The following is a 27,208-nucleotide window of genomic DNA, read 5'->3' on the forward strand; positions in this document are numbered from 1 at the left end:
TTTACTTGAGAAACAACAGCAGAAAAAGTTATGATGTTGATTGGGTAGAGATTTGAGTGGGAAAATGCACACATTACTTACCTGATTATGTGTTTTTCTTTGTCCTTTTTTAAAATTGAGAGTCCCTACCTGTTAATATAATAAAACATCAGATGTATAAAATTGTAATGATAGAACAAATTCACCTTTATTATTTCTATATATAATGGTAGTATTTCTGAAATTCAGTAACCTAGTATAACTGGGTTGATTATGGCCCTATGCTCTGATTACCGTTTTCTGTGCCTGTAATTAGGGTATTTGCATTTCATACGTAAAGTAGAAATAGAAAAATTCAGTCAAGGATAATATGGGATATTGATTGAAATTTAATTTGTTATTTAAACATTGTATCTGCGAATGTATTTCATGGCTTGAATTGATTTTTTAATTACTGTTTAAGTTTTGGAGCTATTGAAGATTAGGTGTTTGAGAAAGAAATCTGAATCTAAAATGTGACTCCTTGTAAGGGCAGTGAGAGAGTAATTATCATTATTTTTTAATTCTTTGTAAAAGCTTTAATGTAATTTATTCTAAATGCCAAAAACTTCATTTATTCAGTACTTTGGAAGCTTGAAGGCTCAGAACAGTGTTGGAAAATAATTTTGTTTTTCTTTAAAAGAAGGATACACATGTATGCACAAACATTTGTATGTGTGTGTATATATATAAATTTTGTATGGTAAATCAAATTTTGTGATACGGTTTTAAGACCAAAAGAGTTAAGGGTAAATTTTACTTGTTCTTGTTAAGTGAGGATATGTTTTGTGTGGTGTGGAAAACACTCTGACGCACTTGTTTTTCCCCTTTTCAGATTGCAAAACTACGCCAGCAATTGCAGAGAAGTAAACACAGCAGTCGGCATCATCGAGATAAAGAAAGACAGTCTCCATTCCACGGCAACCACGCGGCTATTAACCAGTGTCAGGTAGGAGCTCAGACACCACAAAGTCCAGGCAGGCATTTGTTGCTTTTCTGATGATTTGTTATTTCATAGGTAACTGTTTAGGACAAAAATGTCCAAAAGCATATTTGAAATAGCGATTGAGTACTGAATCTCAGCCTTCATAAAAAACCAGAAGATTAAGTTGACAAAATATTTTCTTTTGGTGACCTGTGGTGTGGCTTCTGGGAGACATAGCTAATTAGGTATTTGATTTACTGTATTTTTGTCTTTATCAATTCTGTATGTTGGAGGCGTAATAATAGAAAGAGAGAAGCACTGGCTCTGGAGCCCGAGCCCGGATGGGTAGCCTGTCTGTGTCTCATTCTCCTCATCTGAAGGCTGAGGGTGTTAGTGACGCCTGCCTCAGAAGGTGCCTCAGTGGAAGGCCTTCAGCTGCTTTGGTTTCTCCGTAGAACCCTGTGAACTGCTCTTGATGGATGAAATTCTGATGGTTGCCAAGTGTGTATGGATTGTTTTCACGAGAAAGTATGGGTAGAGGTATATATTTTTTCAAACTAATTTGTCCTAAAATATTGATACATGGGTCAAATTTGATTTCACAAATTTGTAGTTTGGTTGTAGTTTCCAATAGCTTTTTTCCATATATAAGGTATTTTAATTATAGAATATGAATATACACTAATACATTTAAAAATCTAAACAGCCTGGGTTTATATCTGGAGAAACAGAAAGTGTAAAATTGGCAAAGTAAGAAATGAAAAATTTGAACAGACTAATAACTGTCAAAGTTGGAATACTGCTTAAAAACAAAACCCTCTCACTCTCAAAAGGCTGCAGACCAGATGGTTCTGCAGGTGAATTTACCCCCCTTCTCTCCCTCCAGTTTATCCATAGATATTTCATATGTATTTCTAAGAGATGAGGCCACTTTTTATGCCCAACCCATGTTTTACTCCAAGTAGAATAGGGCTGAAGATTAAGTGATGGGTTTTAGGAGTTTATAAGTTGAAGTGATTTTTTAAAAGTTGCATTAAAATCAGCAAAGTAGTAAAGTTATCCAGAAGTTCCCTTTTTTTCCCTTGCAAGTTGAAATTGCTTGATGAAGCTTATTGGAGTTGGCGTGAAGTTCACGTTTGTTTAATTCTAAAACATCTCTTGGCAGAGAAGGTAAGGACTAGCAAATAGAGTAACTCAAAGAATAAATTCAGGTAGCTGGAGTTTTGTGCACTTGACACCCCAAGCATCTCGACTGCTTGGCTCATTTTATTGAGTGTTCATAGCCAAGCAGAGATAAGGCAACGTGCATTGTGATAGTTGTGACAGCGGTTTTCGTGTTTAATTGGAACTTTCAGACTATGGACATGAAAATATTATTAAGTTGCGGGAATGGCTTTGTTTTAGTAGGTTCTCTCTCTAGTGGAGAAAAGTACCATTTTGAGATATATTTACTTTTGAGGCCTTTCCTCCAACCAGATCACATTTATTAAACGTCTGCCATATGGCTGGTACTGTAGTATTCATTAGGGGATGCAATGTTAAATGAAATATTGGGCTTACCTTCCACCATGTCTCAGATAAATATAAGTAAACAGTGATTATTACAGTGTAATGAGTGTGTTGATAGGGAAGAGTTTGAAGTGCTGTAGAAGGGTTGTTTATCCTTGGACTGGCTATGGAACCCTCTAGAAAGGCTTCTCAGAGAAAGTTGTGTCTAAGTTGATCCTGAAGGTTAAGTAGGATTCATCCAGCCTTCCAGAGGTGGGAGAAATCATGGCTCCAGGTAGGGATAGTAGTAAGAGATTAGGCTGGAGAGGTAAATAGCAGCCAGACCTGAAAGTCTTCATGTCTCAGTTGTTAAGAAGCTTGGGCTTTGTCCTAGAGGCACCAGGGAACTATTTTTTTAAATGCAGGGCATTGAGGGGCTGGCCCCGTGGCGTAGTGGTTAAGTTTGCATGCTCCACTTTGGCAGCCTGGGGTCGCAGGTTCAAATCCCAGGCACGGACCTAGCACCGCTCGTCAAGCCACACTAGGGCAGCATCCCACATAAAATAGAGGGAGACTGGCACAGATGTTAGCTCAGTGACAATCTTCCTCGAGTGAAAAGAGGAAGATTGGCAACAGATGTTAGCTCAGGACCAATCTTCCACGCAAAAAAAAATACAGGGGATTGATATGGGATCAGATACACATTTTATAATGTGCATTATGAGTTCAGAATAGAGAATGAATTTGCGAGAGGACAAGGTTAGAGGCAGGAAAACCATTTCAAAAATGAATAGGATTTATAATCCAAGTAAGAAGTGATGGTGGGCTAAGTAAGGTAGAAGGTGTGGAGCTGGAGAGAATGGACAAATCTGAGTGATATTTAAAAAGTGCTAATTAATAATTGAACTCTGTGTAGTACTTACTATATGGCAAGCACGCTACTCAGTTTTCTTGTTTTTTTTTAAAAAAAAAGATTGGCACCTGAGCTAACATCTGTTGCCAATCTTCTTTTTTTTGTTTCTTCTCTCCAAAACCCCCCAGTACATAGTTGTATATTTTTAGTTGTGGGTCCTTCTAATTGTGGCATGTGGGACACCCTCTCAGCCATGCCTGATGAGCAGTACCATGTCTGCGCCCAGGATCCGAACTGACGAAACCCCAGGCCACCGAAGCAGAGCGCGTGAACTTAACCACTTGGCCACGGGGCTGGCCCCTCATTTTTTTGTATATATTATTAGCATTTAGCCCTCATCTTTGAGGTCGGGATTGTTATTACCCCATTTTACAGAAGAGGAAGTTAAGGCCCAGAGAGGTCAGGTATCTTGTTCAGAGTCATATGAGACAAAGCTGGGATGCTAGTCCAGGCATTATGACTTCACAGCCTGAGATGTTAAGCTCTATGTTAGCTGATGGTTGATGAGATGGAAGTGATGGAGAAATAGAAGTAAAGGATAATACCAGTTCTAGCCTTTAAAACATGATTCTAAAAATATATCTACCTACCTTACACCCGCCACATACAAAAGTAACTCAAAATGAATCAAAGACCTAAATGTAAGAGCGAAACCTAACAGCTCTTGGACGAGCACGTGGGCGTACGCGTGGTGTCGGATTAGGCAGTGGTTTGTTAGAGGTGATGCCAGAAGCACAAGCAACAAAAGAAAAAGTAGGTAAGTTGGACAGTATCAAAATTAAACTTTTGTACTTCAAAGGACACCATCAAAAAAGTGAAACGACAGCCCACAAACTGGGAGAAGATATTAACAAATCCTATATCTGATAAAGCACTTGCATTTAAAATATGTAAAGAACTCTGGCAGCTCAGTAATAAAAAGACACACAGGCTAATTTAAAAATGGGCGAACGATCTAAATAGTTCTCCGAGGAAGATATACAAATAGCCAATAAGCACGTGAAAAAGATGCTCAGCATCCTTTGTTGATAGGGAAATGCAGCGCAAGATTCCAGTGAGATACTGCTTCGTACCCACTAGGATGGCTAAAATTATAAAAGACATGACAAGTGTCACTGAGCATGTGGAGAGATTGGAACCCTTGCGTATTGCCGATAGGAATGCAAAATGGTGCAGCCACTCTGAAAAGCAGTCAGGCAGTTCCTCAAAAGGCTAAACATAGAGTTACCGTATGACCCAGCACTTCCTCTCTAAGGTCTGTACCCAAGAGAATTGAAAACCTGGTTGCATAAAGACTTACACAAATATTCATAACAGCATGGTTCGCAATAGCCAAAATTTGGAAACAACCCAAATGTCTGATGAACCGATCAAACAATGAATGGGTAAATAAAATTGGTATATCCATACGTGGAATATTATTCAGTCATAAAACGGAATGGAGTACTGATACATGCTACAGCGTGGGCCAACCTCTGAAACGTTATGCTAAGCGGAAGGAGTCAGGCACAGAAGGACGCACTCTATGATTCCACTTATATGAAACGTCCAGCGTACGCACAGCCGTCAACAGATTGTAGGCTGGTGGTTGCCTAGAGCAGGGAAAGTTGGGGGAAATGGGGAGTGACTGCTCATGGGTGAGAGATTTGTGATTCTAAGATGGGGTGATGGTTGTACACTTCTGTTCATTAACCATTAAAAAAGCAAAAGTTGTACACTTTAAATGGGCAAATGGTGTGGTATGTGAATTATTTTTCAATAAACTGTTATAAAAAATATCTACCAACTTAAAAAACAAATACGTAAAACACAAATATAATTGTCTGTGAATAATGAACTAGATTAGACAGTAAAAAAGGACCCAAAAGTCACCTGGGAGGGCATGAACAGTGCAGAGGACGAGCGCGGGGGCCCTGAGGTCGCACTGCCCAGCTGCAGCTCTGGGTCCTGCGGGTTGCTGGCTGTGTGAAGTCCCCCTGCTCTGTGCGTGGTAATGTTACCTGTTTGTTGTGTTGTCCCGAGGGTTCAATGGGACAGAGTGTTGTAAACACTGAACGCACTTCTGGGCACATAATTGCTCAGTAAATCTTAGGCTGTTTGCGGTAGCACCTTAATATTAAGAGAAGTAAACTAGTTTGTGTTTTCCACTAGGCTTCTCTGCCAATTTCATATTGACCTTATTTTTTTAAAACTTTTATTATTATAGAAGTATTTACATGCCTATTACAGAAATTTTAGAAACCAAAAAACATCAAGTAGGAAATTTATATCTCAGTAAAGGTGTTACTTTTTTTTAAGTCAAATAGAAAAACATCATCCAGAGTTTCACCCTCTGTAGAGCTATTCCTGACATTTTTTCTTCTCTTTTTTCCTTTTGCATTTCTTTCTTGTTGAGCTCATACCGTCTGTTGTACTTTATTATAATAATTTTTTGTATTTAACATGGAAAAATGTTTATATTATTACAAGTGCTTCAGGAACGCTTTTGATGTTTCAGATTCTGTAGAGTATTTCCCTAATTTTAGCTGTTTCCTTGGGTCCAGTTTCTGTGCGCTGAAACCTTTTTCTATATTTATACTTTTCTAGGCATAGATTTTCCTTTATTTGTTTGAGAAGTTTGAATATTTGGGGTCTTGATAGGCTTTCCAAGTGATTGCAGTTATTTGTGTGCATTTCATGATATGTAGAGGGTTATTTTTACTGGGAAATTCCTTTAGCGTCCCTTAACAGGCAAGGGACAGTGCTGCTGGTGTAGTCAACAACCACTGGTTAACCAAAGATCTTTGTCTTGGGCTTACAATGGATTTATTACAGTTAGAAAAGAATTCCCACATACTTTTTGAGTGGTTCTTTCCCTGGAAGTTCAGGGGGAACTATTTGTTGTGAAGAGTAAATGCTGCCAAGTTTCTTAGAAGAGAGACTCGTTCACATGTCAGTGGTTTCCAAAATTGACAAAGCCCTCACGGGCTTAAAATGTCATATTTTTAAGGAGTATTTCAAGAAATATTCTCATTAGAAGATATAGCCAACACATTTCAGAATTGTTTGAGTTCAGCATTGTATAGCTTACTCTTGATATTTTGGGGGAATAGTCTGTCTTTCTGTGTAGAATATAAGTGTGTGTTGTGTCTGCACATGTTGGCTTTTTGTCAGATAAACTTTAAGAGATAAAGGAAGAGCATTCTTTAACTTTGCTTTTGTGAAGTATCTGGGATAGATGTGACTTTGTTCCAACAGGAAGAACAGAAAATGCTGAGAAATTGGTTTGTTTTACCTGAACATAGTATTTATTATAGTTTTTATTTGAAGAAAGAGGGAACCAAAAGAAATAGAACTAAGCCTTTCAAGACATGTGGGTCAGGTTGTAGTCCCATAATTTTCTATTTGTAAATTCACAGAATAATTCTCCCATTCACCTCCTAAGAATCCCATCATTCTTATCTTACGGCCACTGTGTGCTATCTGGAGTTAGTTTAGCTGACACCAGGTTATATCAGATTTAAATTTTGATAAATACAGAGTGTCAGTGAGCTGAAGTTTTGTTTTCCATCTAGTACTGATCGATGATGCTGACGGCGCTTCAGCCCCCAGCAGGGCGGATGTAGAGTTGTTACCACGGCTGAAGCTGAAGCGGTCTGACAGGAAGTGTTCAGAGGCCGTGAACTAGACCAAGAGAATAGATAGAGTCTTTGGTGTGGCAAAGATTTTCATCAAAAAACAATTTTGGAAATGATATGTTAGTGCCTGAAAGATCTACACTCAAAGATCTGGCTCAAAGATTTGGATTTGAAAAATTTTCTCTATAAAACACCTATGTAATATCCAAACTTAAGATTTTTCGTGTTCCTTCCTTTGATAGTGGATACTGAGACTAGAAAACAGGACAAAAAGAAAAGATGGACGTGAAAAGGCAATAAATAGGGGCTGGCCCCGTAGCCGAGTGGTTAAGTTCGTGCGCTCCGCTCCAGGCGGCCCAGTGTTTCGTTGGTTCGAATCCTGGGCACGGACATGGCACTGCTCATCAAACCATGCTGAGGCAGAGTCCCACATGCCACAACTAGAAGCACCCACAACGAAGAATATACAACTATGTACCGGGGGGGCTTTGGAGAGAAAAAGGAAAAAATAAAATCTTTAAAAAAAAAAAAAAAGGAAATAAATAATATGAGAAGTTTGAGGGTATGGAGATAAGATTAGGGAACAGAGGGATTAAAAAGGGGGAACATTAGAAGGCAGTATATGTAGAAAAAAATGATACTTGAAAAAAATTGTGAAAAGACAAGAAAGGATTATTTTAAGAATAAAATACGTAGTAGGGAAAACACACACAAAAATTGAGAGGCTGGCCCTATGGCCAAGTGGTTAAGTTGGCACGCTCCGCTTTGGCAGCCCAGGGTTTCGCTGGTTCAGTTCCTGGGCGTGGACATGGCACTGCTCATCAAGCCATGCTGAGGCAGCGTCCCACATAGCAGAGCCAGAAGGACCTACAACTAGAATATACAAATATGTACTGAGGGGCTTTGGGGAGAAGAAGAAGAAGAAGAAAAGAAGACTGGCAAAAGATCTTAGCTCAGGTGCCAATCTTTAAAAAATAAGTTAATTAAATAAATTAAATGACTGCTTAAAAGGAAAACATGGTAGCCCCTGTTTACTGGGCATCCATCATTGTGGGCCGGCACCACGCCGCGTGTCCTCTCATACCTCTGCAGAACTGCTCTGAGGTGGGCCTCGTGCTCCCCTCTCACATGCGAGGACAGTGAGACTCTCGTCCCAGGATAACCGGGCAGGGAGGAAGTGCTGCCCTCCACTCCAGATTGAAGCTTCCTTTTGGCTTTTTTCTCGCAAATTTCTTGGATTTTCCAAGAATGGCTGTGTTTTGCTTATTTCTTTAAATTTTTAATTATAAAGGTGAGCAGGAATGGAAGAGGAGAAATACTTTGTAACACTTTACTTTCTGCTTTAACACTAAGTAGTATATCAGATGACAAGGTTGTCCCTTGAATGGAAACTAGTGATAATTGATTAGAGGCCCTGGTACCTTTGTCTGGTTGCCCTCCTTCCCCTGAAAGTGAGGTTTTTCAAAGAGACCTCCCTAAGGGAAGGACAGGTTCATCACATTTCTTTACGAGAGGATCTTCTGGCACCCTGTTGCTGTTGACTTTGGCAGGTACCTCTGCGATTCTTGTTTCATATTTTGAGTATCTTTTCAGGAAACCAAGTAACATACTGTAGTTATATTATCAGTTACTTCTTTTCAAAAGTAATACTGTGCCAGTGGAAAAAAATTTATTAAAAAAATTAGAGGTAGGCTTTGGAAAAAGATTAAAATGAATTATATCATTTTCTTTCCTGAACAAAGCATATTAAAATCATTGCAATGAAAGTTTAAATAATGAAATTTCACAGGAAAGCTATTCTCATTTCTACAGTCTTGCTGCTATATATGGACATTGGAAGTGACTTTGTTTTTCTAACCAAAATATTCTTTTCTTTTTTTCTTTTGATAAATTGCTTCTTTTTTTGTTTCTTTCCTGGAATATAGATAATTGTGCCATTAGAAGACTTTGAAGTTATGTTCTGAAGTCTGAACTCTGTTACAGTCATAAAAGAATTTCTGAGATCGACATTCTTTTACTATTTTCCTTTATTCCTAATCTCTTTACAGTCCCTCATGAATGTGAATAAACTTCTGAAATTCTGTCTTGATTGTCTGGAGTTTTGACTTTAAATTATATTTCACGTGTATGAGGGAGAGATTTAGTTACTCACACTTTTTGGGAGGCCATCAACTTTATTTTGATTTATTTTAAAGTTACTCATGTTGAGTGGGAGTGTGCTTCAATTTAGACAATTACAAGGCAATGTTAACCTCTCTTGTCCCTCCTCCACCGCTCTTTCTTAAGGCTCCTGTTCCAAAGAGTGCACTTATTCCAGTGATCCCCATCGCCAAATCTACAGGCTCCCGGTTCCGGAATAGTGTGGAAGGACTGAATCAGGAGATCGAAATAATAATTAAAGAGACCGGGGAGAAGGAGGAGCAGCTCGTAGTGAGTAATCGGGGTCTGCAAGGCACCTCAAACGTTTACTCTTCTAATTAGGAAGAACTTTGTCCTTTTGTTTCCCATGTTCAGTTAGGTTTCTTCCTTCTTGAGGGAGAGTGAAAATTTCTCTCTTTTGGAAAACTTTGACCTTGGCAAGTGCACGAAAAGTTTTTATATCTATATCTCACAGAGACAACGGATGTAACTTAAACTTAGATCTTTGAACAGAAACTATGTTTTTATCTATATTTAAAAATCATTAGACAGGTGATACACTTTTCATTTGCTGTAACTCCATTTAACAAAAGTTTAGCTTACTAATCTGTTGGGGAGGGAAGGATATGACATCTTATACTTTGTAAGCATGAATGTACCTGTTCTATTGTTTGTCAGTTACTGTTTGGTTGACCGTATCATGAAGTGCAATTCTGCTTGCCTATAATACGCAAAAGAATGTGTGTTCTACTAACTGTAACACGCATCAGAATGAGTCATATGTAAGACACAGTGAGAAAGTTTCCTGTTTGTATTTCAGACCATATCGCAGGGTGTATTTAAGCTTTCATTCTTCAGTGAAAGAGAAATTGGGGAGTTTGAAGTAGTATTTTATTGGTGCTTAAGATCCTCTCCCTTAAGATTAAAGGTTGGTTTAGTTAGAGGAAACACCACTTCCCACAGCCTCTCCTCCCTACTGCATGATGGGGAGCCCTTCCCTGATAAAGTAAAGATAAACGAACCACAGGCGGACGGGGAGCTGGTTCCCTGCTGAGTGAGCCACACAAGCTTTCCTCTATGTTCCCCTTGATTTCCCCCTATAGTTAGCCCTGCTCTGGTTAACTTTTCCCTCATTTAGGAAGGTTTCTTTGAAAAATCTCTTTCAGGGGGAAGTGGGCAGGGGTGGAAGGTAACAGGGCCTGTCATCAGGTATCACTAATTCACACAGTGGATGACCTTTTCTAATGTGGAACCTAGTGTTACTCTCAGTTTCTCCTCTTTTACCACGGTGCTTCTTTATAACTTTAAAAATAATATCGAGCACATGATGATTAACTCAGTGCAGAGCATCGTGCAGCAAGCGTTGGCCGCCTGTCGTGTACGAGACCCTGAGAATACGGAGTCTTTGCCCATTGCCTGGTGGGCAAGTCAGATTAGACTAGGGTGTCACTAATGGAGCATCACAAAGGCTTCTGTTTCGTAAGGCCTAATATGTAGGGGATTTCTGATTTGTGAGTCATCTGGAACAACAAGGGAAAGTTGACAGTGGGTGCAGTGGACATTGGGTGCGTTTCTGGCTGAATTTCAAAATCAATAATACGCATACATATGGTTTAAAAATTTTTTAACAGCCACAAGATATTCCCGATGGCCATCGTGCACCTCCTCCCCTGGCTCAGAGAAGCAGCAGCACACGCAGCATCGACACGCAGACCCCCGGTGGGGCGGACAGGGGAAGCAACAACAGCAGCCGCTGCCAGTCTGTGTCCCCCACGTCATTCCTCACCATCTCCAACGAGGGCAGCGAGGAGAGCCCTTGTTCAGCTGACGACCTGCTCGTGGATCCCAGGGATAAAGGTAAGATGCGGGAGGAACTTGTGATGAGAAGTGAATAATACCACCTATTTCATTGTTCATTCTATTCCTTTTCTAGCAGAAGACACACACGTGAGGCTACTAAGATAATTGCTTGGAGATGTATTTGAAACATAGATTTAAAAAAATTGGTGTGTAAAACAGTAGATTTTACTGTGGTGCCCATGGGGTGGTCAAGTTGGGTGAGTTTTGTTTGTAAGGTTTTTTTTGCACTTGTTAATATGAGTTCTTTATTAGTAAGAAACATCTTTTTGGTATTAATGAGATGAACATTGTTCTGAAAAGCACTTTGTTCTCTGATGTCTTAGTTGTCATATTTTTACTACTTATTGTTTTTTAATTGAATGGGAAACCTACAAGTTAGTGTCTTTTAGAATCTATGTTTGTGGTATTTCTAACAAAAATTAAGCTGATTTATATCTATGCAAAAGTGAGTGTTCAAGGCAAGCCTGGAGTAGGAGGTTGGAGGGCTGCTTAGAGTATTAAACGACTTATGCAACTTTAATGACTTGGAGACATAAGCAGTTTGAATATTAATACTAATATTCTTAGCTTTAGAACAAATATATGACTTTTCATCTATCTATATCAGGGCAATATTTTGTTAGTTCAGTCGCAGTTATTTCCTGTACTTGAGAGCAAGAATAAGATACTTATTTGTGAATTCTGTAGCTCTGTTCAATAGTCGTTCATTTAGAACCTCCTACTCAGTGTGTTGAATGTCATAAAATGTCCCATTGTTACAACGGGCCTTTATTGCCAGTCACCTAAATTATTGAGGCTATAGCAAGTGCAGAGAACATAAGATTTTCTGAAGAAGTCACTTCAAACTATGGGCAGTTGTAAAATTTATTATTTGGATCCTATTTTGCCAGCTTCTAGGTTAAATAAAACATGGCTATTCCAGGCCAACACCTCAGACCCAATAAATCTGAACCCCTGGGGCCAGGACACAGGTGCCAGGAGTTGTCGATGCTCCCAGGTGATTCCAGTGTGCACACAACTCTGACACTCGCTGAACTCAATCCTGTTCTTGGGCCTTGTGTTTCTTGTCAAGAGTCTGCATAATTATCTACTTCTTATACTTATTGTGAGGATTAAAAGGGATAGTGAATGCAAACCGTTTAGCAAGCTGCGGGCTTAGCGCTCAGTCAAGTGTACCTCCACAGCACCCCAAGAATTTTAAAAACCGCAGCTGTTAAAATCTGCCCCTTGATTTCCCATACTTTCTATTTTTACTTCAATAACATGTAGGAATCCCATAAATTTTGTGTCCTGGTGCATTTGACTGTAGGAGACTAGTGACTGGTTAGCTTCTCTGAATGTCTTTTATAAGAAACCGGTGCCATAGTGCTGCAGCCAGCAAGGAATCTGTAGCTTAGCTGACACAGTCAGACTGAAAGCTAGGACAGTTGTGTAACATGTCAAGAACTTTAAATTACCGTAGTATGAACTGAGGACGTCAGCACTGAACAGTAATACGAGAGTAAAGAAGTATTCCCTCTGATAGGGTTAATTTGGAAAGATTTCAAAAACCCTGAGCCAGCCTTTGAAGGACGTTTTGGAAAATGCACAGAGAAGGACCTCTCAGGTATGGAGAAGTTCACAGGCAAAAAGGAGGTCTTTCGCATACAGGACGCATATGGCTCTGACTACCTGGAGCAGAGATTGTAACCGGAGGAACAGAGAGATCAAATTTAGAAATTCTAAAGGGCAGACCAAGAATGAATGATAAGCAACCAATGAGGAACTATTTAAGTTACTTGTACAGGGAAGAGTGGAAGTGGCATTTGAGCCTAATTGCTGTGTATGGAATAGAAATACAGTTATGTGTCACCAAATGATGTTTCGGTTAACAACAGTCTCCATATTTGATGGTGGTCCCAGAAGATTATAATAGAGCTGAAAAATGCCTAGTGCTGCCATAAGGTCGTAGTGCGATGCGCTACTCATGTGTTTATGGTGATGCTCGTGTAAGCAAACCTGTGCTGTCAGTCATATAAACGTGTGGCACATGCCGTTGTGTACAGTACGTAGTAATTGGTAATGATAATGAAGGACTGTGTTACTGGTTTATGTATTTACTATGCTATACTTTTTACTGTTATTTTAGAGTGTAGTCTTTCTGCTTGTGTAAAAAAAAGTTTACTGTCCAACAGTATGCCATGTTACTTTGGCAGCAGCCTCATACGTCTTGTGTTTACTGTGTCTCTTGATTGCATCATTTTCTCTTGTACTTGATTTAGTCTTGTGGTGTTGTGTTCATCATGGCCCCTAAGTGTAAAAATCCACTGCTAATGTTACCAGTAAGAGGCCACGTAAAGTGATTGACCTGGAAATGAAATTAAAGTGATTAAGGACTACGAAGGTGGAAAATCACTGATGGTTATTGCTCACCAGTCAGGGGTGTCCTGTTGTACCATAGCTATGATCTTGAAGAACAAGAACAAAGTGACAGAAGCTGTTAAAAGATCTCCTTCGTTGCCTAACAAAGATTCGAGAAGGGCCTATATCAGACGTGGGGAGACTTCTGCTGACCTGGATTGAAGACCAGACACAGAAGCATCTCTGTCAGCACCACGACAATCACAGCCAAGCAAAATGTTGTGATGTTGAAAGAAGAGGCTGGACCGAACTACGGTATTGAATTTACTGCTAGCTCTGGGTGGTTTAAATGATTCAAGAATTGTTATTCATTACATAATGTGAAAGTGAGTGGTGAGTCCGTGAGTACGGATGTGAAGGCAGCTGAAGAATTTTTGGAAACTCTAGATAAGCTGATTGTGGAGGAAAATTACTGCCAGAGCAAATACTCAATATGGATGAAACCTCCCTATTCTGGAAATGGAGCCTGAAAGGACTTACATTCGTAAGGAGGCCGTGTCAATGCCAAGTTTCCAGACTTTTAAGGACAGGATAACAGTCTTGCTTGGGGGGCAGTGTTGCAGGCTACAAATAGAAACCGTTTGTGATCTGGTACAGTGAGACCCTCAGCGCCTTCAAGTATATCAGTAAGCCCACACGGCCAGTGCACTGCAGGAGCAATAAGAAGTCACGCATGACCCAGCCCCTCTTCCAAGATGCCCTCCTGAACTGCTGTGTCAGTGAAATGGAGAGGTACTGTTTGGAGAATGACACACCTTTCAAGATTTCGCTTACTGTTGGTAATGCTCCTGGACACCCTCCTTTCATTGGTGATCTTCTCCCAATATCAGAGCAGTGTTTCTCCCTCCAGATAACATCTCTTTGATCCAACCAGAGGATCAGGGAGTTACGGTAGCTTTTAAGGCCTACTGCCTGAGGAAGACCTTTGCTCAGGCTATTGCTGCAACTAAAGAAGACACTGAGAAGACACTGATGCAATCCTGGAAGGATTACAACATCCATGACTGCATTGAGAGCCTTGTCTGGGGTGATGTCAGCAAGGAGTGTGTTAGTGGCATCTGGAAGAAGACACTCAGGAGCTTTGTGATTTAAAAGGATTTGCCAAGGACGAGGAGGTTGCAAAAATCAACGAGGCTGTGGCTGAGATGGCAGACGACTTAACCTGGGAGTGGATGAGGGTGACGCTCAGGAGCTCCTAGAGGTGGTTCCTGAGGAACTGGCTAATGAGGAGTTGTTGAAACTGAAACAGCTGAACAGGAGACAAGAGAAAAAGAACCCGCAGGAGAAGAAAAAGAAGAAGCCCAAGAAAATTCACAGTGAAGGGCTGAGCAGAAGCTTTTGCAGCCTCAACAAGCTCCTTAAACAGTTTGGAAACGTGGATCCCAACACTGAAAGGTTTTTGTTAATAGAAATGTTCATGATGCGTTATCTGCTCACAGGCAAATCTGTGATGAAGAAAGAAACAAACCAAGCAAACCACCGTGGACAAATTCCTGAAGAGAGTGACACCTCCTCAAGAAGAGCCTCAGTCTTCAGGAGGTGTTCCAGAAGAAGGCACTGTTGTTATAAGAGATGACAGCTCCGTACGTGTTATTGCCCCTGAAGGCCTTCCAGTGGGACAAGATGTGGAAGGAGAAGGCTGATATTGATGATCCTGACCTTGTGTAGGCCTAGGCTGATGTGTGTATTTGCATCTTAGTTTTAAGCAAAAAAGCTTAAAAAGTGAAAAAAAAATTTTAGTTTTAAAAATAGAAAAACATCTTATGGAATAAGGATATAAAGAAAGAAAATATTTTTGTACAGCTGTGCAGTGTCTTTGTGTTTTAAGCTGTGTTTTTGAGGTTTTTTTCCTTTTTCTCTCTAAAGCCCCCTGGTACATAGCTGTATATTTTTAGTTGTCGGTCCTTCTAGATGTGGCATGTGGGACACCGCCTCAGCATGGCCTGATGAGTGGTGCCATGTCCGCGCCCAGAATCCAAACCAGCGAAATCCTGGCCCGCCAAAGCGGAGCGTGGGGCGGAGCGTGGGAACTTAACCACTTGACCGCCGGGCCAGCCCCTTAAGCTGTGTGTAATATTGTAAAAGAGTCAAAAAGTTTTAAGAAATTAAAAAGTTTATAAAGTAAAAAAGTTATAGTAAGCTAATTTGTTATTAAAGAAAAAATGCTTTTTTATAAATTGCGTGTAGCCTAAGTGTCCAGTGTTGATCAAGTCTGCAGCAGTGCACAGTGCTGTCCTGGGCCTTCACATTCACTCCCCACCCCCTCGCTGACTCACCCAGAGCAGCTTCCGTCCTGCAGCTCCGTTCATGGTCGGTGCCCTGTACAGGGTACCATTTTTTCTCTTTTACCCCATACTTTTACTGTACCTTTTCTATGTTTGGATATGTTTAGGTACACAAATACTTAGCATTGTGTTGCAGTCGCCTGCAGTCCTCAGTGCAGTGACATGCTGGACAGGGTTGTAGCCTGGGAGCAGTAGGCTGTGCCATGCAATCTAGGTGTGCAGTAGGCCACACCTTCTAGGTTTGTGTAAGTGTGCTCTATGACGCTCATGCAACGACGAAATCGCCCAACGACACAGTTCTCAGAACATGTCCCCATCACTGAGTGACACGTGACTGTCAGGCAGAGAGATAGATCAGTCTTCAGTACTGAGGATAGAGTGATACAGGCCTAGGCTGTGGTGATTGTAAGTGGAAAAAAAAGTCTTATCTATTTTGCATTTAAGAAACATTATCTCAGGGCCGGCCCCGTGGCCGAGTGGTTAAGTTTGTGTGCTCCGCTTCGGTGGCCCAGGGTTTTCCTGGTTCGGATCCTGGGCGTGGACATGGCACTGCTCGTCAGGCCATGCTGAGGTGGCGTTCCACATACCACAACCAGAAGGACCCACAACTAAGATATACAACTATGTACTGGGGGTATTTCAGGAGAAGAAGAAAAAAAAAAATTTGGCAACAGTTGTTAGCTCAGGTGCCAATCTTAAAAAGAAAGAAACAAACGTTACCTCTTCTTTACCAGGAATTGTGTTAGATCCTGGGGTAATGTGGGTGGGTGAGGCACTGTTCCTACCCTCAAGTAGCTCGTGGTGTGGGGGAGGCCAAGGACGATTGAATAGTGTGACGGTGCGGTTACGTAGTGGTACTTCTTAGTAATCCGGTGTGTTGTTTATTGCAGAGAACGGAAACAACTCTCCTCTGCCCAAATATGCAACCTCACCAAAACCTAACAACAGTTACATGTTCAAAAGGGAACCTCCTGAGGGCTGTGAAAGGGTCAAAGTCTTTGAGGAATGCTCGTAAGTATCTCCCCCCTTATTATGCGAATGTTTAAGTTAGTTGATGAATAGTACAGTGACTCCCGTGTAGCCACCACCTAGACTCTGTAGTTAACGTTGTGTGTATTTGCTTTGTCTGTGTGTGTGGTGGTGGTTTTTGCTGAACTGTTTGAGAAAGTAAGTTGCAGACATCATGACACTTAACCTTAAATATAATTTAATATTCGTTTCCTAAATTAACCACAGTAACTCCTCCATCCATAATACCATTATCACACCAAAGAATACTGACAGTAACACGTAATATCAGCTAATACCCAGTTGTCATGCCTGTTTCCTGGAGGTCCTCAGCGTAGCGTCTGCTGAACCTGTATAGAGACCACATCACACATTGAATTTAGCAGTATATTTATTCCAGATTCTTCCAGATTATTCCAGATGGACCACGGGTCTCACCCAGTGTGATTCCTTCCTTCAAGGATTGAATTCCCTTCAGTTTTTATCTACTTGTGGTCTCCAGTTCTTTAAAACAGTTTTTAAAAATTTTGTCTGCCAATATAGGAAACAGAATTCTGTTACGTTGCAGAATCGTGTTACTGTGATGAAGACATGTCAGAAGCAGAATTTTAAACAGTGTCTCGTACCCTTTGCATGCGATCTTCTGTGCTCGTATGCTTCTGTTGGCTGGTACTCTAGTCAAGTACTCCAATTTTAGACTCAGAATTTGCCCAGAAAGTATTGCAGGCTGGTGTTTCCAGGAGCTCTGGCTCCTGGCTCTGTTGGTGCTGGCTGCAGGGCTGTAGGTGTGTGTGAGGCCGCACACACTAGGTGATGACCGTTATTTGGGGATGTGAGAGAGTTCTTAGCCCTCACCTTCCAGGCTCACTATGGCTGCAAGTCCTAGAGTCGCCCTTCTGGGTTTTTCTCACTGTGAAACCTGAGATACCATGTGGAGATTGTCCAGCCTTGCCCGATTTCACATAGCTTATCTTTTTCCTCCCTTGTGAACATCTTGGAATCATTTTGAAATATGGCATCCTTTTGTTCCTCAATGAGCACCTCCTGTCAGTGCTTCCTGTAACCTAAATTCTGAATAATTTTGCCACACAAAGAACATTGTTTGTGAATCCCTTTAACTTCTCTACTAGGAAATTCCGGCTGTCAGTCTCCAATCTGCTTTTGTGACGTGATTGAAAACTGTTTTAGCAACTGCTTATGTTGTTTTTTTTCCACCATTGTCACTCGAAAAGCTTGACTGGCGCCAGCTGAGAGTTTAAGCAATATTTCCCCAAATCTGTTTCATGGACTCTCTGCATTGTAATCATCTGAGGTATTAGTCGAAACTACAGATGCGTAGGCCCTGTCACAGGCCTGATGAGTAAATATGGAGGTAGGACCTGAACTATGCATCTTTAACAAATACCTCATATGATTTTTATGCTGAATTTGAAAATGCTGGCTTCGACCTTTTCATGACAGTTCTTAAGAAATGGAGTCATTCTGGGGCCGGCCCCATGGCCGAGTGGTTAAGTTCGCGCGCTCTGCTCCAGCAGCCCAGGGTTTTGCTGGTTTGGATCCTGGGCACAGACCTAGCACCACTCATCAAGCCATGCTGAGGTGGCGTCCCACATAGCAGAGCCAGAAGGACCTACAACTGGAATATAGAATATACAACTATGTACTCAGGGGCTTTGGGGAGAAGAAGAAGATTGGCAACAGATGTTAGCTCAGGTGCCAATCTTTAAAAAAAGAAAGAAAGAAAGAAAGAAAGAAATGGAGTGATTCTGTTAAGTAAAAATCAAATGGTCCAAATGGACCTGTTTGGAGCCGAGCTCCTTGATTTACTTATTGGTAGTTAAGATTTGCCTCAGTTCAGAGCAGTGCTTTGATTGGCTCAAAACCAATTTGAATTTGTTTTATAAATGACTTTGAGTGAATATTCATTGTGTAGGTCAGTGTCCTGTGGTATCTGCTTTAGACTGCTGCATTTGGAAAATTTCTCAGGACTCCATTTCTGAGCTTCTATCTACTACATTGTTTGTATCTAAAGGAGGGGAAGAAAGCACAGGGCAGATGTGGGGGTCATAGATAGATCAAAGAAACATAGGGTAAACCCTAACGTATGAAATGTGCTATGGCACATCCATCTGTTATTAGAAGGTAAACCTATTCTTTTAAAAACATACATAGGTTATTATGAATTTTACAGGTAGGATGTGTAGCACGCAAAAACCTATTCATTTTTCCACATTTTCATTATGTTCCAAAAAACAAATTCACAGCAGTAACCTGAGAGTGGATTTCTTACAGGTAATTTTAACCTTCTGTCAAAAAAATTACTCAAAGTCTAAAATAATTAGTCTCTTTTTGCCCTAGCTATGTCAGAATTAGAGCAAAACCCACTGGACACACTGGCATTAAAGCAAAGGTAGATTATTGGTCCTAATTAAAAACTTCCCTTATTTAGTCATTCTTTAAAGAATAATTTTCTAAGTCTCTCTTTTGGTTTAAAGGTAGTAACCCTGACCTGAACTGGGGGTTGGAGTGGGGTGAGGGTTGATGGTCTGGTTTCTAGAAATGTATGTTTATTTACCTGAAAGAAAATAGGTGGTTGGACTTGGGCCCAGAAGGGCCGTGACCAGAGTTTGTGCTGCTTTGTCCCCGTGTTCTTTTTGCTCCAGCGCATCCCACCACCGTGCCATGCGCACTGAGTAAGTCCTTTCGAATGAGGTCAGTGCCGTTCCTAACCCCGCCTGATGAGCGCCTGACCTCCCTGACCTGCTGCCCAGATTCTCCGGGCTCTGTACAGCATACAGGTGCCTTTTAGAATGTACGTGACCCTCCCTCTCTCCTTCCCTCCTTCCCGTTACAAGTAACCTGGACCCACCATTTTCTTTGCTGATAATTTATGCCTGAATTAAAAAAGAAAAAATTATGCAAGCCTTTAAAAAAGGATACCAAAGAATTCCTTGCCTCAGTAGGAAAATACTTAGAGTAGTAATGCAGCCTGTCTGTCCATTTTTCAGAGAGTCAGCTAGCAAACGGTTATATCTATTTTGAGACACAATCCTTTTGGAATAACTTTTTAGGGAAAAATAAAATTTTAAAACTAGTTCTGAGATTTTTTTCTGTACATATGGTTCTTAAGTTGGAGAATACTTGGAAGTAATATTAGTACTTGCAGCTTCTCTTAGCATTAGTATAGGTCGTACACCCCAGGGGTGGGTAATGTGTTTCCTGGAATCGGCTCCTGGAAGTTCAGTGTCAGAGGTCAGGAGTGAGTCCTCTTGGTGGGTTGGGATAGTGACTGGAAGAGGGCAGGAAGCGAGGGTTTTGGGTGCTCTTTACTGTTCACGTCCTGTTTCTTGATCTGGGGGCTAGTTACATAAGTTATTGCTGTTTACATTATTTGGTGCAGGATCTGTCATAAGTCTGTTTTCATGAAAGCAGCAGGGAAATTAAAGTGTTTTTAAGATTCTGTCATTGAAAGAATATCAAAGTCAGGAAGTTTATTTGCATTTCAGAAATGTGAGGTTTCATCCTCAAGATCCATTAGGAGCCACATATCTTAAGTTATTTTTAACAAGATAACCTCAAACAATTTAATTAATTAATTAAAAAACTAGGCCTCATTTGGAAGAGGGTGTAAAAATTGATTAGCCTTTGTTTCCAGTATAAGAATGAAGGTTATCTCTAATAATTCTGTCTTCAAAAGGAAATTCAACCATTATTTAATTATAGAAACAACCTCAGTTTTCTGTCTTCTTTAAGGAATTGAAAACCATAATGAAAATAGAGTAGTAAAGATAAAAGGATGTGCACCCTTCTTATCAGCAATGTATGCAAATGCACTTGTGACCCTGACAGTACTCAACGTATTGTTTCCATTGTATTAAAAAAAAAAGATGGTACACCAGTAAAACATAATTTAAATGATGTAATTTCTTTGTTCTTGAATTATATTCATCAGAGCTGTCCATGGGTCATATTTGGGTAGTATTCAGTATTGGTCAATAAAATCTGTCCACCCAAAGCATTGTCTACTTGAAACAATGGTTTTTTTGCCCCTACTCCCCAGGTCTGTTGTTGATTCATTCTTTAAAACTCAGCTCAGATGTCACTTCCCTTGGAAGCCGCCGCCGCCGCCGCCGCCGCCGCCGCCTCCTCCTCCTCCTCCTCCTCCTCCTCCTCCTCCTCCTCCTCCTCCTCCCCCTCCCCCTCCCCCTCCCCCTTTCTCTTTCTTGCCCCCTCCCCCCGCGAAACTCTCCCTCTTCCTCTGTCCACAGGTCATCGCCTCCCTTCTGCCTCTGAACCTTTCATGTGCCATTTTTGTCCCCTCTGTCAGACTCTCTTGCAGGAGTTCTTAACCTTTTTTGTGCTGTGGACACCTTTTTTGTGCTGTGGACGCCTTTTTTGCTGTGACGCCTTTGGCACTCTGCTAAAGCTTATGGGTGCTTTGAAGTAGTCCATGACTTCTCTGCATAATGTCTTTAAATGCGTAAAACACGTAAGATTACGAAGGAGACGAATTACATTGAAATCGGTTCTGTCCCCAGTACCTTCCTCCCCGCAAGGACTGACGCATTTAGTCTGTCTCCTTGTAGATTGTTTCGTCTTTGGGTCTCCAGAATCTAGGGCAGGCTTGGCACACTTGGATTTTTATTTTTTTTTATTTCCTTAGGCGAGATGAGAACATACTTTTTTATCATATGATCGTATGATCTTTTTCCACCCAAATCTTGATTATTTAGGTTCTCCCACCTTAATTTCTTTTTAATTTTGTGGCACTTGTATGTTACTATAACAATTTAATTTTCCTATATTTTTATTTTCATAGAATGCTATTAACACTAGTATCCTTTTCCAACGATTTGGGTTAATTATCAGGAGCACCGGGAGACAGATTTGGCTGCTGTTAAAACTTTGAAAAGGACTGCCATTAGTTTTATTTTGATTTCACGTTTCTATTATGTTACCCCGAAAACCATCATAGTTAACTCAAACAATTGTTTCAGTCAAAGAGATTTTTAAGTGCACTTGAAGCCAAGTTTAGTCATGCAGTGGTGGAACCTCACAAAAGATGGGCATTGTATGTCATTAAATTCCTTGCCTCCTCCCTCCAAAGTAGCACAGATGTTGGAAAAACCGTGGTAGTGAAATGCCTTTTTGTCTTTTTTTTTTTCCTCCTCCTCTTTTTTCTTTTTTGTCTCTAAAGATTGGCCCTGAGCTAACCTCTGCTGCCAATCCTTTTTTTTTCCTTCTTTTTCTTTCCTCCTCTCCCTCAAGCCTCCCAATACATAGTTGTATATTCTAGTTGTGGTCCTTCTGGTTGTGCTGTGTGGGACGCCACCTCAGCATGGCCTGATGAGCGGTGCCATGTCCGTGCCCAGGATCCGAACCGGTGAAACCCTGGGCCGCTGAAGCAGAGCACGTGAACTTAAGCACTCAGCCCCGGAGCCAGCTGCTGTTTTTGTCTTTAAACATCTAGAATTTCTTTTGCTTTAGGGAGTTCTTTATCTTCTTACTGGCTGTCTTAGATCTCCACTGAGATACAGTGTACGTCAGCCTGAGCCACCTGTGTGGTACATGGGGCTCGCCAGGGAACTGAAAGTGGCATTGACGAATGGTGTCCTTCTGGCATTCTAAGATACGTATTTTGAATCATGTGTCTAATGCCATTTTGGTCCAGAGCACTTGAAACTTTTGACATAGCTTGAGTTTTGTATTCCTTTTATGTATCCATAAGTTATCTGTTTAAAAAAAATAATAAAAGAACTTAATTCCAGTATTCTATGACTTAAAAGTTTTGGGTTGTCTGTTCTATGTCTAGGCCAAAACAGCTCCATGAAATCCCAGCCTTTTACTGTCCTGACAAAAACAAGGTGAATTTCATTCCTAAAAGTGGCTCTGCTTTCTGCCTCGTCAGCATCCTCAAGCCGCTCCTCCCCACGCCAGATCTTACCCTCAAGGGCTCTGGTCACAGTCTGACAGTCACTACTGGCATGACAACCACTCTGCTGCAGCCTATCGCTGTGGCCTCCCTGTCTACAAACACAGAGCAAGACCGAGTCTCTCGAGGAACGAGTACAGTCCTGCCCTCGGCCTCTCTGCTCCCGCCGCCAGAACCCATTGAGGAAGCTGAAGGGTAGGGCCCCGGGCTGCCGGCCCTTGTTCTGGGCCATGGAGAACCTCAGATCGCCCGACTCTGATGGCATCGTGCACTCCCAGTTGGCTGCCACGTGCTCCAGCTTCCAGGGATACGTCGTGGGACGGCTCCTGGAGGAAGGCCGCCCCTCTGATGGCCCTGCTCGCTCGTGAAGGCCAGCCCTTGTGCTTGGCCTGCTGCTTCGCAAACGCTGCCTGGAACAGGACGGGTCTCGTTCTTTACTTTTGGACGACCGATGTCACATTGTTTTATGTTTTCAAATTAAACTTCTTTAAAACAAAAAACTGATCCCTGCAAACATGATTCCTGAGGGGAGATGTGAATGATGCTGCAAGAACCATCTTTTATATCAAAACAACTATTTTATAATAACCAATGTTACATTTTCTGAAACGTAGCAAACAGGATGTTCACAGGATTCCTTGGTGGCCTCTGTTTCTTGTTTCCCTTTCTAGATGTGTGTTTTTCTCAGCTCTTTTCAGCTTTGGGACCAAAGGGATTGTTGACGTTTTCCCAGCAATCTTAATGTCACGACTAGGTTCTTCTCCCAGACAAGAATTGATAGGGAAATGCATTGAACAAGTATATACAAAAAGAGATAAAAAGCAATATTAGTACATTATGTGATTTATGTTTTTTGATGTCAGAAGTTTGTGCTTTGGGTGAGATATTTGTAAAACTGCTGTTTTCCTCACTTCTCCTGTGCACATCTCACCGTGTGGTCAGAACAATCACAGCCCGGAGACTAGTGCTTTACTGTGCTCTCACCCATCTTCGGAACTTGGTTTAAAGGTCAGTAAACCGAAAGGAGACTGCCCCGTGTTGACTGCTAGCCAGTAGTGAGGACCCCTTTGGTTTTCTGAGAGACATTTCTCACACAGTCTCCCTTCTTTACCACAGGTGTCCTTCTACCTTTAAGCATCACTGTATCATAGTCCCAAGAGATCCTGAAATGACTGTGCATGGATTTCCTCCTTTGCTTTTGTGATGTTGTCGTCTTGTGGTTTTGGTCAGGGTTAGTCGTTTGCCAGGAGTGTAATCCATTGACTAGCAACCCCTAGTCACAGAATCTTGTGACTGACGTTTTCTTTATGGTGGTTGCACTGAGATCTGTTGCTTAAAGATTTTGCTGATTTTCCCTCCAGTGTTACTCCCGTAGTAGGGAAAACAGGCAAGAACTTTGGAGCATAAATAACAGGAACTTTTGAAAAACCCATACAATTTTGGATTTAGGCTCAACCTAGTAAGGTCACTGCCAGTATCACATGACAGCAGTATTTCATGTCTGGATATGTGGTAGTGAAATTAAGAAACAGCTCTTTGTAAAAATGAGTTTCAGCAAACAGTGTTATTAAAAAGCATCCTTCTAAGATCTTCGTATATGACCTTATGATGCAATAATTTAATGTTCCTATACATATTAGAGGGAGGGAAAATTTAAATACCTGTAAAAGGGGTACAGTTTAGAAGGTTACTAAGTCGATTTGTCCAGACATATCCCATCAGAGAAAGCCCAGTGCTAGCAATACGTCTTCTGGAAGGACTTCTTAGACACCCTGAAAACATCTAAGAAATTAAAAATATGCCCAGTTAAGTTTGAAATGGAGACGTATGTAGGCAAATTGGACACATTCACTCATGTGAGTAAGCCTGCCAGGTTTCTGTTTGTAGGACTGATGCATTTTGGCACCCTTTCCAGCCAAAATGAATTTACTTGGAATTATTAGTGCATTGTGGCTTCTAAATCAGTAAAAAGCTCAGTTTTCAGGCTCTAAGTTTTCTGGTTGGTTGGTTTTTTGGAGAACCTTGGTTCTTTGCCTTCTTTGTTACGCCTTTTGGCTTCACCGCCTCACCACTGCGGACTGCTGTCAGAAGTCTCGAAGGAAAGGGCAGGCACACACCCGGTGAGCTGGTGCGAATGGCAGGAGGAGGAAGTTAAAAATGACGTTTATAAAAACCCTCAGTTTTGGGGTCACCTGAGTTCTGTTAAATCTGTGTTCTTCTCCTTGCCTTATGCTTGCTTGCTTCTCTCTGTCCCTACCAGTCACGAGGGTATTTTACAACTGGAATGCCGCTTCATAAACAGTTTTTCCTTTGACTCTGTTGGCACATTTGTCTGATTCACATCATATATCCTTAATCTAAAGTACTTTAAAATTGGAATGGGAGAACAAGTTTAAGATTCATTATTTACATAGTCTTATACGCGGAACTTCTAATGTTGAGTTGTCAGGAGAATGTGAATTTGCAGGTAAATGAATTGTATGGCAACCAAACGTATCACAGCTTTGGGAGAAACAGAGCCTGAGAGTGAAGAGGAAGAGGTACAAGGTGCAGACAGCTCTGCCAGGGCCCCAGGGCTAATTTGTAAGCATCCGAGCTTCGCAGTCTTGAAAGGATGTAACCGTAGGTCCATTCAGCTCTTTCGTTTAACCTGTTGTTCACAGGTGTTTTTTTTTCTTTTAAATGGGTCTCCCCTCAATAGAATACATAATATTGTTTTCTAAAATCACATTCCATAATTATCTTGTTGTTCTGTAGGAAACTGTACAGAAGGTAAATAAATTAGAATAGCTTCGATGGGGATATAATTTAAAATTTTAAAAATTTTAAATAAATGTACTTCATTGCAGTAAAAGAGAGAAATAGGTGGCATGTCTGTTTTGGCAAAAGGAGCTATTCTCTGGTCATTTACTTTGTCAGTCTTGTTACTTTTTACCCTTAAACAATTTCTTCTTTGAGGTGATAAAAATATATAAATTTACTGTTTCTGTTCATGACTAAGTCTATTACTTGTCATGGCTTTTGTGAGCAATTATGTTTCAAAAAATGTTTTGCCTCTTTGATTAAGATGGTGAGCATGGATGCCAGAATTATTTTTTTAACTAGATTCTTCATTTTGTTTAAAATATTTCTTGTAATAAGCTGAGTCAGCCTTCTGGAAGGTGCTGTTGGCAGCTGTGGGATAATTGGTAATGAGAAGCGCTTTTTTTCTTTCTAATGGTTGACTTTTACTGGAGGAAGGTATAAAAAATGGCAGAATTTGTAGCCTTCTAAGTCCAAGATTAGGACTGGGTTGTCAAGATTTTCTTTTGTTAAAGGAAATAAAAGAAAAATTGACATTACAGAATTTACTATTTCTAAACTTAAGAATCATTCGTTAATGCTTGGAATTTTGGTGTCTGAAAACTGGACCAGTGGAAGTGCTGAAGATGCGTTAGAAAGCTGAGCGGACTGAACTCCGCCCTTCAAGGTTGAAGTTTGACTCTGCCCAGATCAGAGATAAGCAGAGCAGCCCTGAACAATACTTGTTTATACAGTCCTGTTGAAGAATACAATTGATGTTTTTTAAAAAGTCTGTGTGGTTCATCTCTGTTGAAGCTGTGTAAATCTTTTTAAAATGCAATTATTTTTAATTTTGTTTTTCTAACAAAATTCTCCCAAAAAGCAGCATTTCCAATGGTGATAAATATTGTTACTGTATACTTCTGTATTCCCTGGATCTGAACACTTGTTGCTGCCTCACAAGAAAATAGAACTTTCATGTTAAAAATAAAGTCTGTTCTTCTTGAGGGTATTTTTCCTGTGTACTTTTATGAAGATTGCCTCAAATTCACTTTTTTAAAATTGAGGTCATAATAGTTTCAACATTGTGAAATTTCAGTTGTACATTAATGTTTGTCCATCACCGTATAAGTGTGCCCCATCACCCTTTGTGCCCACCCCCAAGCCCTCTTCCCGCAGTAGCCACTGAAGTGTTCTCTTTGTCCATGTATTTATCTTCCACCCACATATGAGTGAAATCATACAGTCTTTGTCTTTCTCTCTCTGGCTTATTTCACTTAATATGATACCTTCAAGGTCCATCCATGTTGTTGCAAATGGGACGATTTTGTCTTTTTTTCTGGCTGTGTACTATTCCATTGTGTGTATATATATATATATATATATATATATATACACACCACATCATCTTTATCCAGTCATTGGTCAGTGGGCACTTGGGTTGCTTCCACATCTTGGCTATTGTGAATAATGCTGCAGTGAACAGACAGGTGCGTAAGTCATTTTGAATTGTTGATTTCAAGTTCTTTGGATAAATACCCAGTAGTGGGATAGCTGGGTCATATGGTATTTCCGTATTTAATTTTTAAAAAAATTTGCTTACTGTTTTCCATTGTGGCTGCACCAGTTTTCATTCCCACGAGCAGTGAATGAGGGTTCCCTTTTCTCCACAACCTCTCCAACATTTCTAATTTTGCCTTAGTGATCATAGCCATTTTAACGGGTAGAAGGTGATATTTTAGTGCAGTTTTGATTTGCATTTCCCTGATGATTCGTGATGATGCACATCTTTTCATGTGCCTGTTGGCCATCTGTTTTTCTTTGGAGAAATGTCCATATCCT

At 40.7% G+C, this 27,208-nt stretch overlaps 1 protein-coding gene across 2 annotated transcripts in view; it reads left to right on the top strand.

The window, feature by feature from the left end:
• FAM117B (family with sequence similarity 117 member B) overlaps positions 1–27,208 on the top strand; it is an 87,828-nt gene that overhangs the window by 51,159 nt on the left and 9,461 nt on the right. The window contains exons 4-8 of one of the 2 annotated variants that reach the window (XM_070580779.1): positions 854–967; positions 9,248–9,391; positions 10,732–10,957; positions 16,536–16,656; positions 22,466–26,378. In XM_070580779.1, the coding sequence (XP_070436880.1) occupies positions 854–967; positions 9,248–9,391; positions 10,732–10,957; positions 16,536–16,656; positions 22,466–22,784 (924 nt within the window). In that variant the 3' untranslated portion in view covers positions 22,785–26,378. Of the gene's footprint in view, positions 1–853; positions 968–9,247; positions 9,392–10,731; positions 10,958–16,535; positions 16,657–22,465; positions 26,379–27,208 lie in introns of those variants that run through there. The other variant, XM_070580780.1, reaches the window with a different exon arrangement.

The sequence above is a fragment of the Equus przewalskii genome, chromosome 17 (genome assembly GCF_037783145.1).
Source record: "Equus przewalskii isolate Varuska chromosome 17, EquPr2, whole genome shotgun sequence".
Lineage (NCBI taxonomy): Eukaryota > Metazoa > Chordata > Mammalia > Perissodactyla > Equidae > Equus > Equus przewalskii.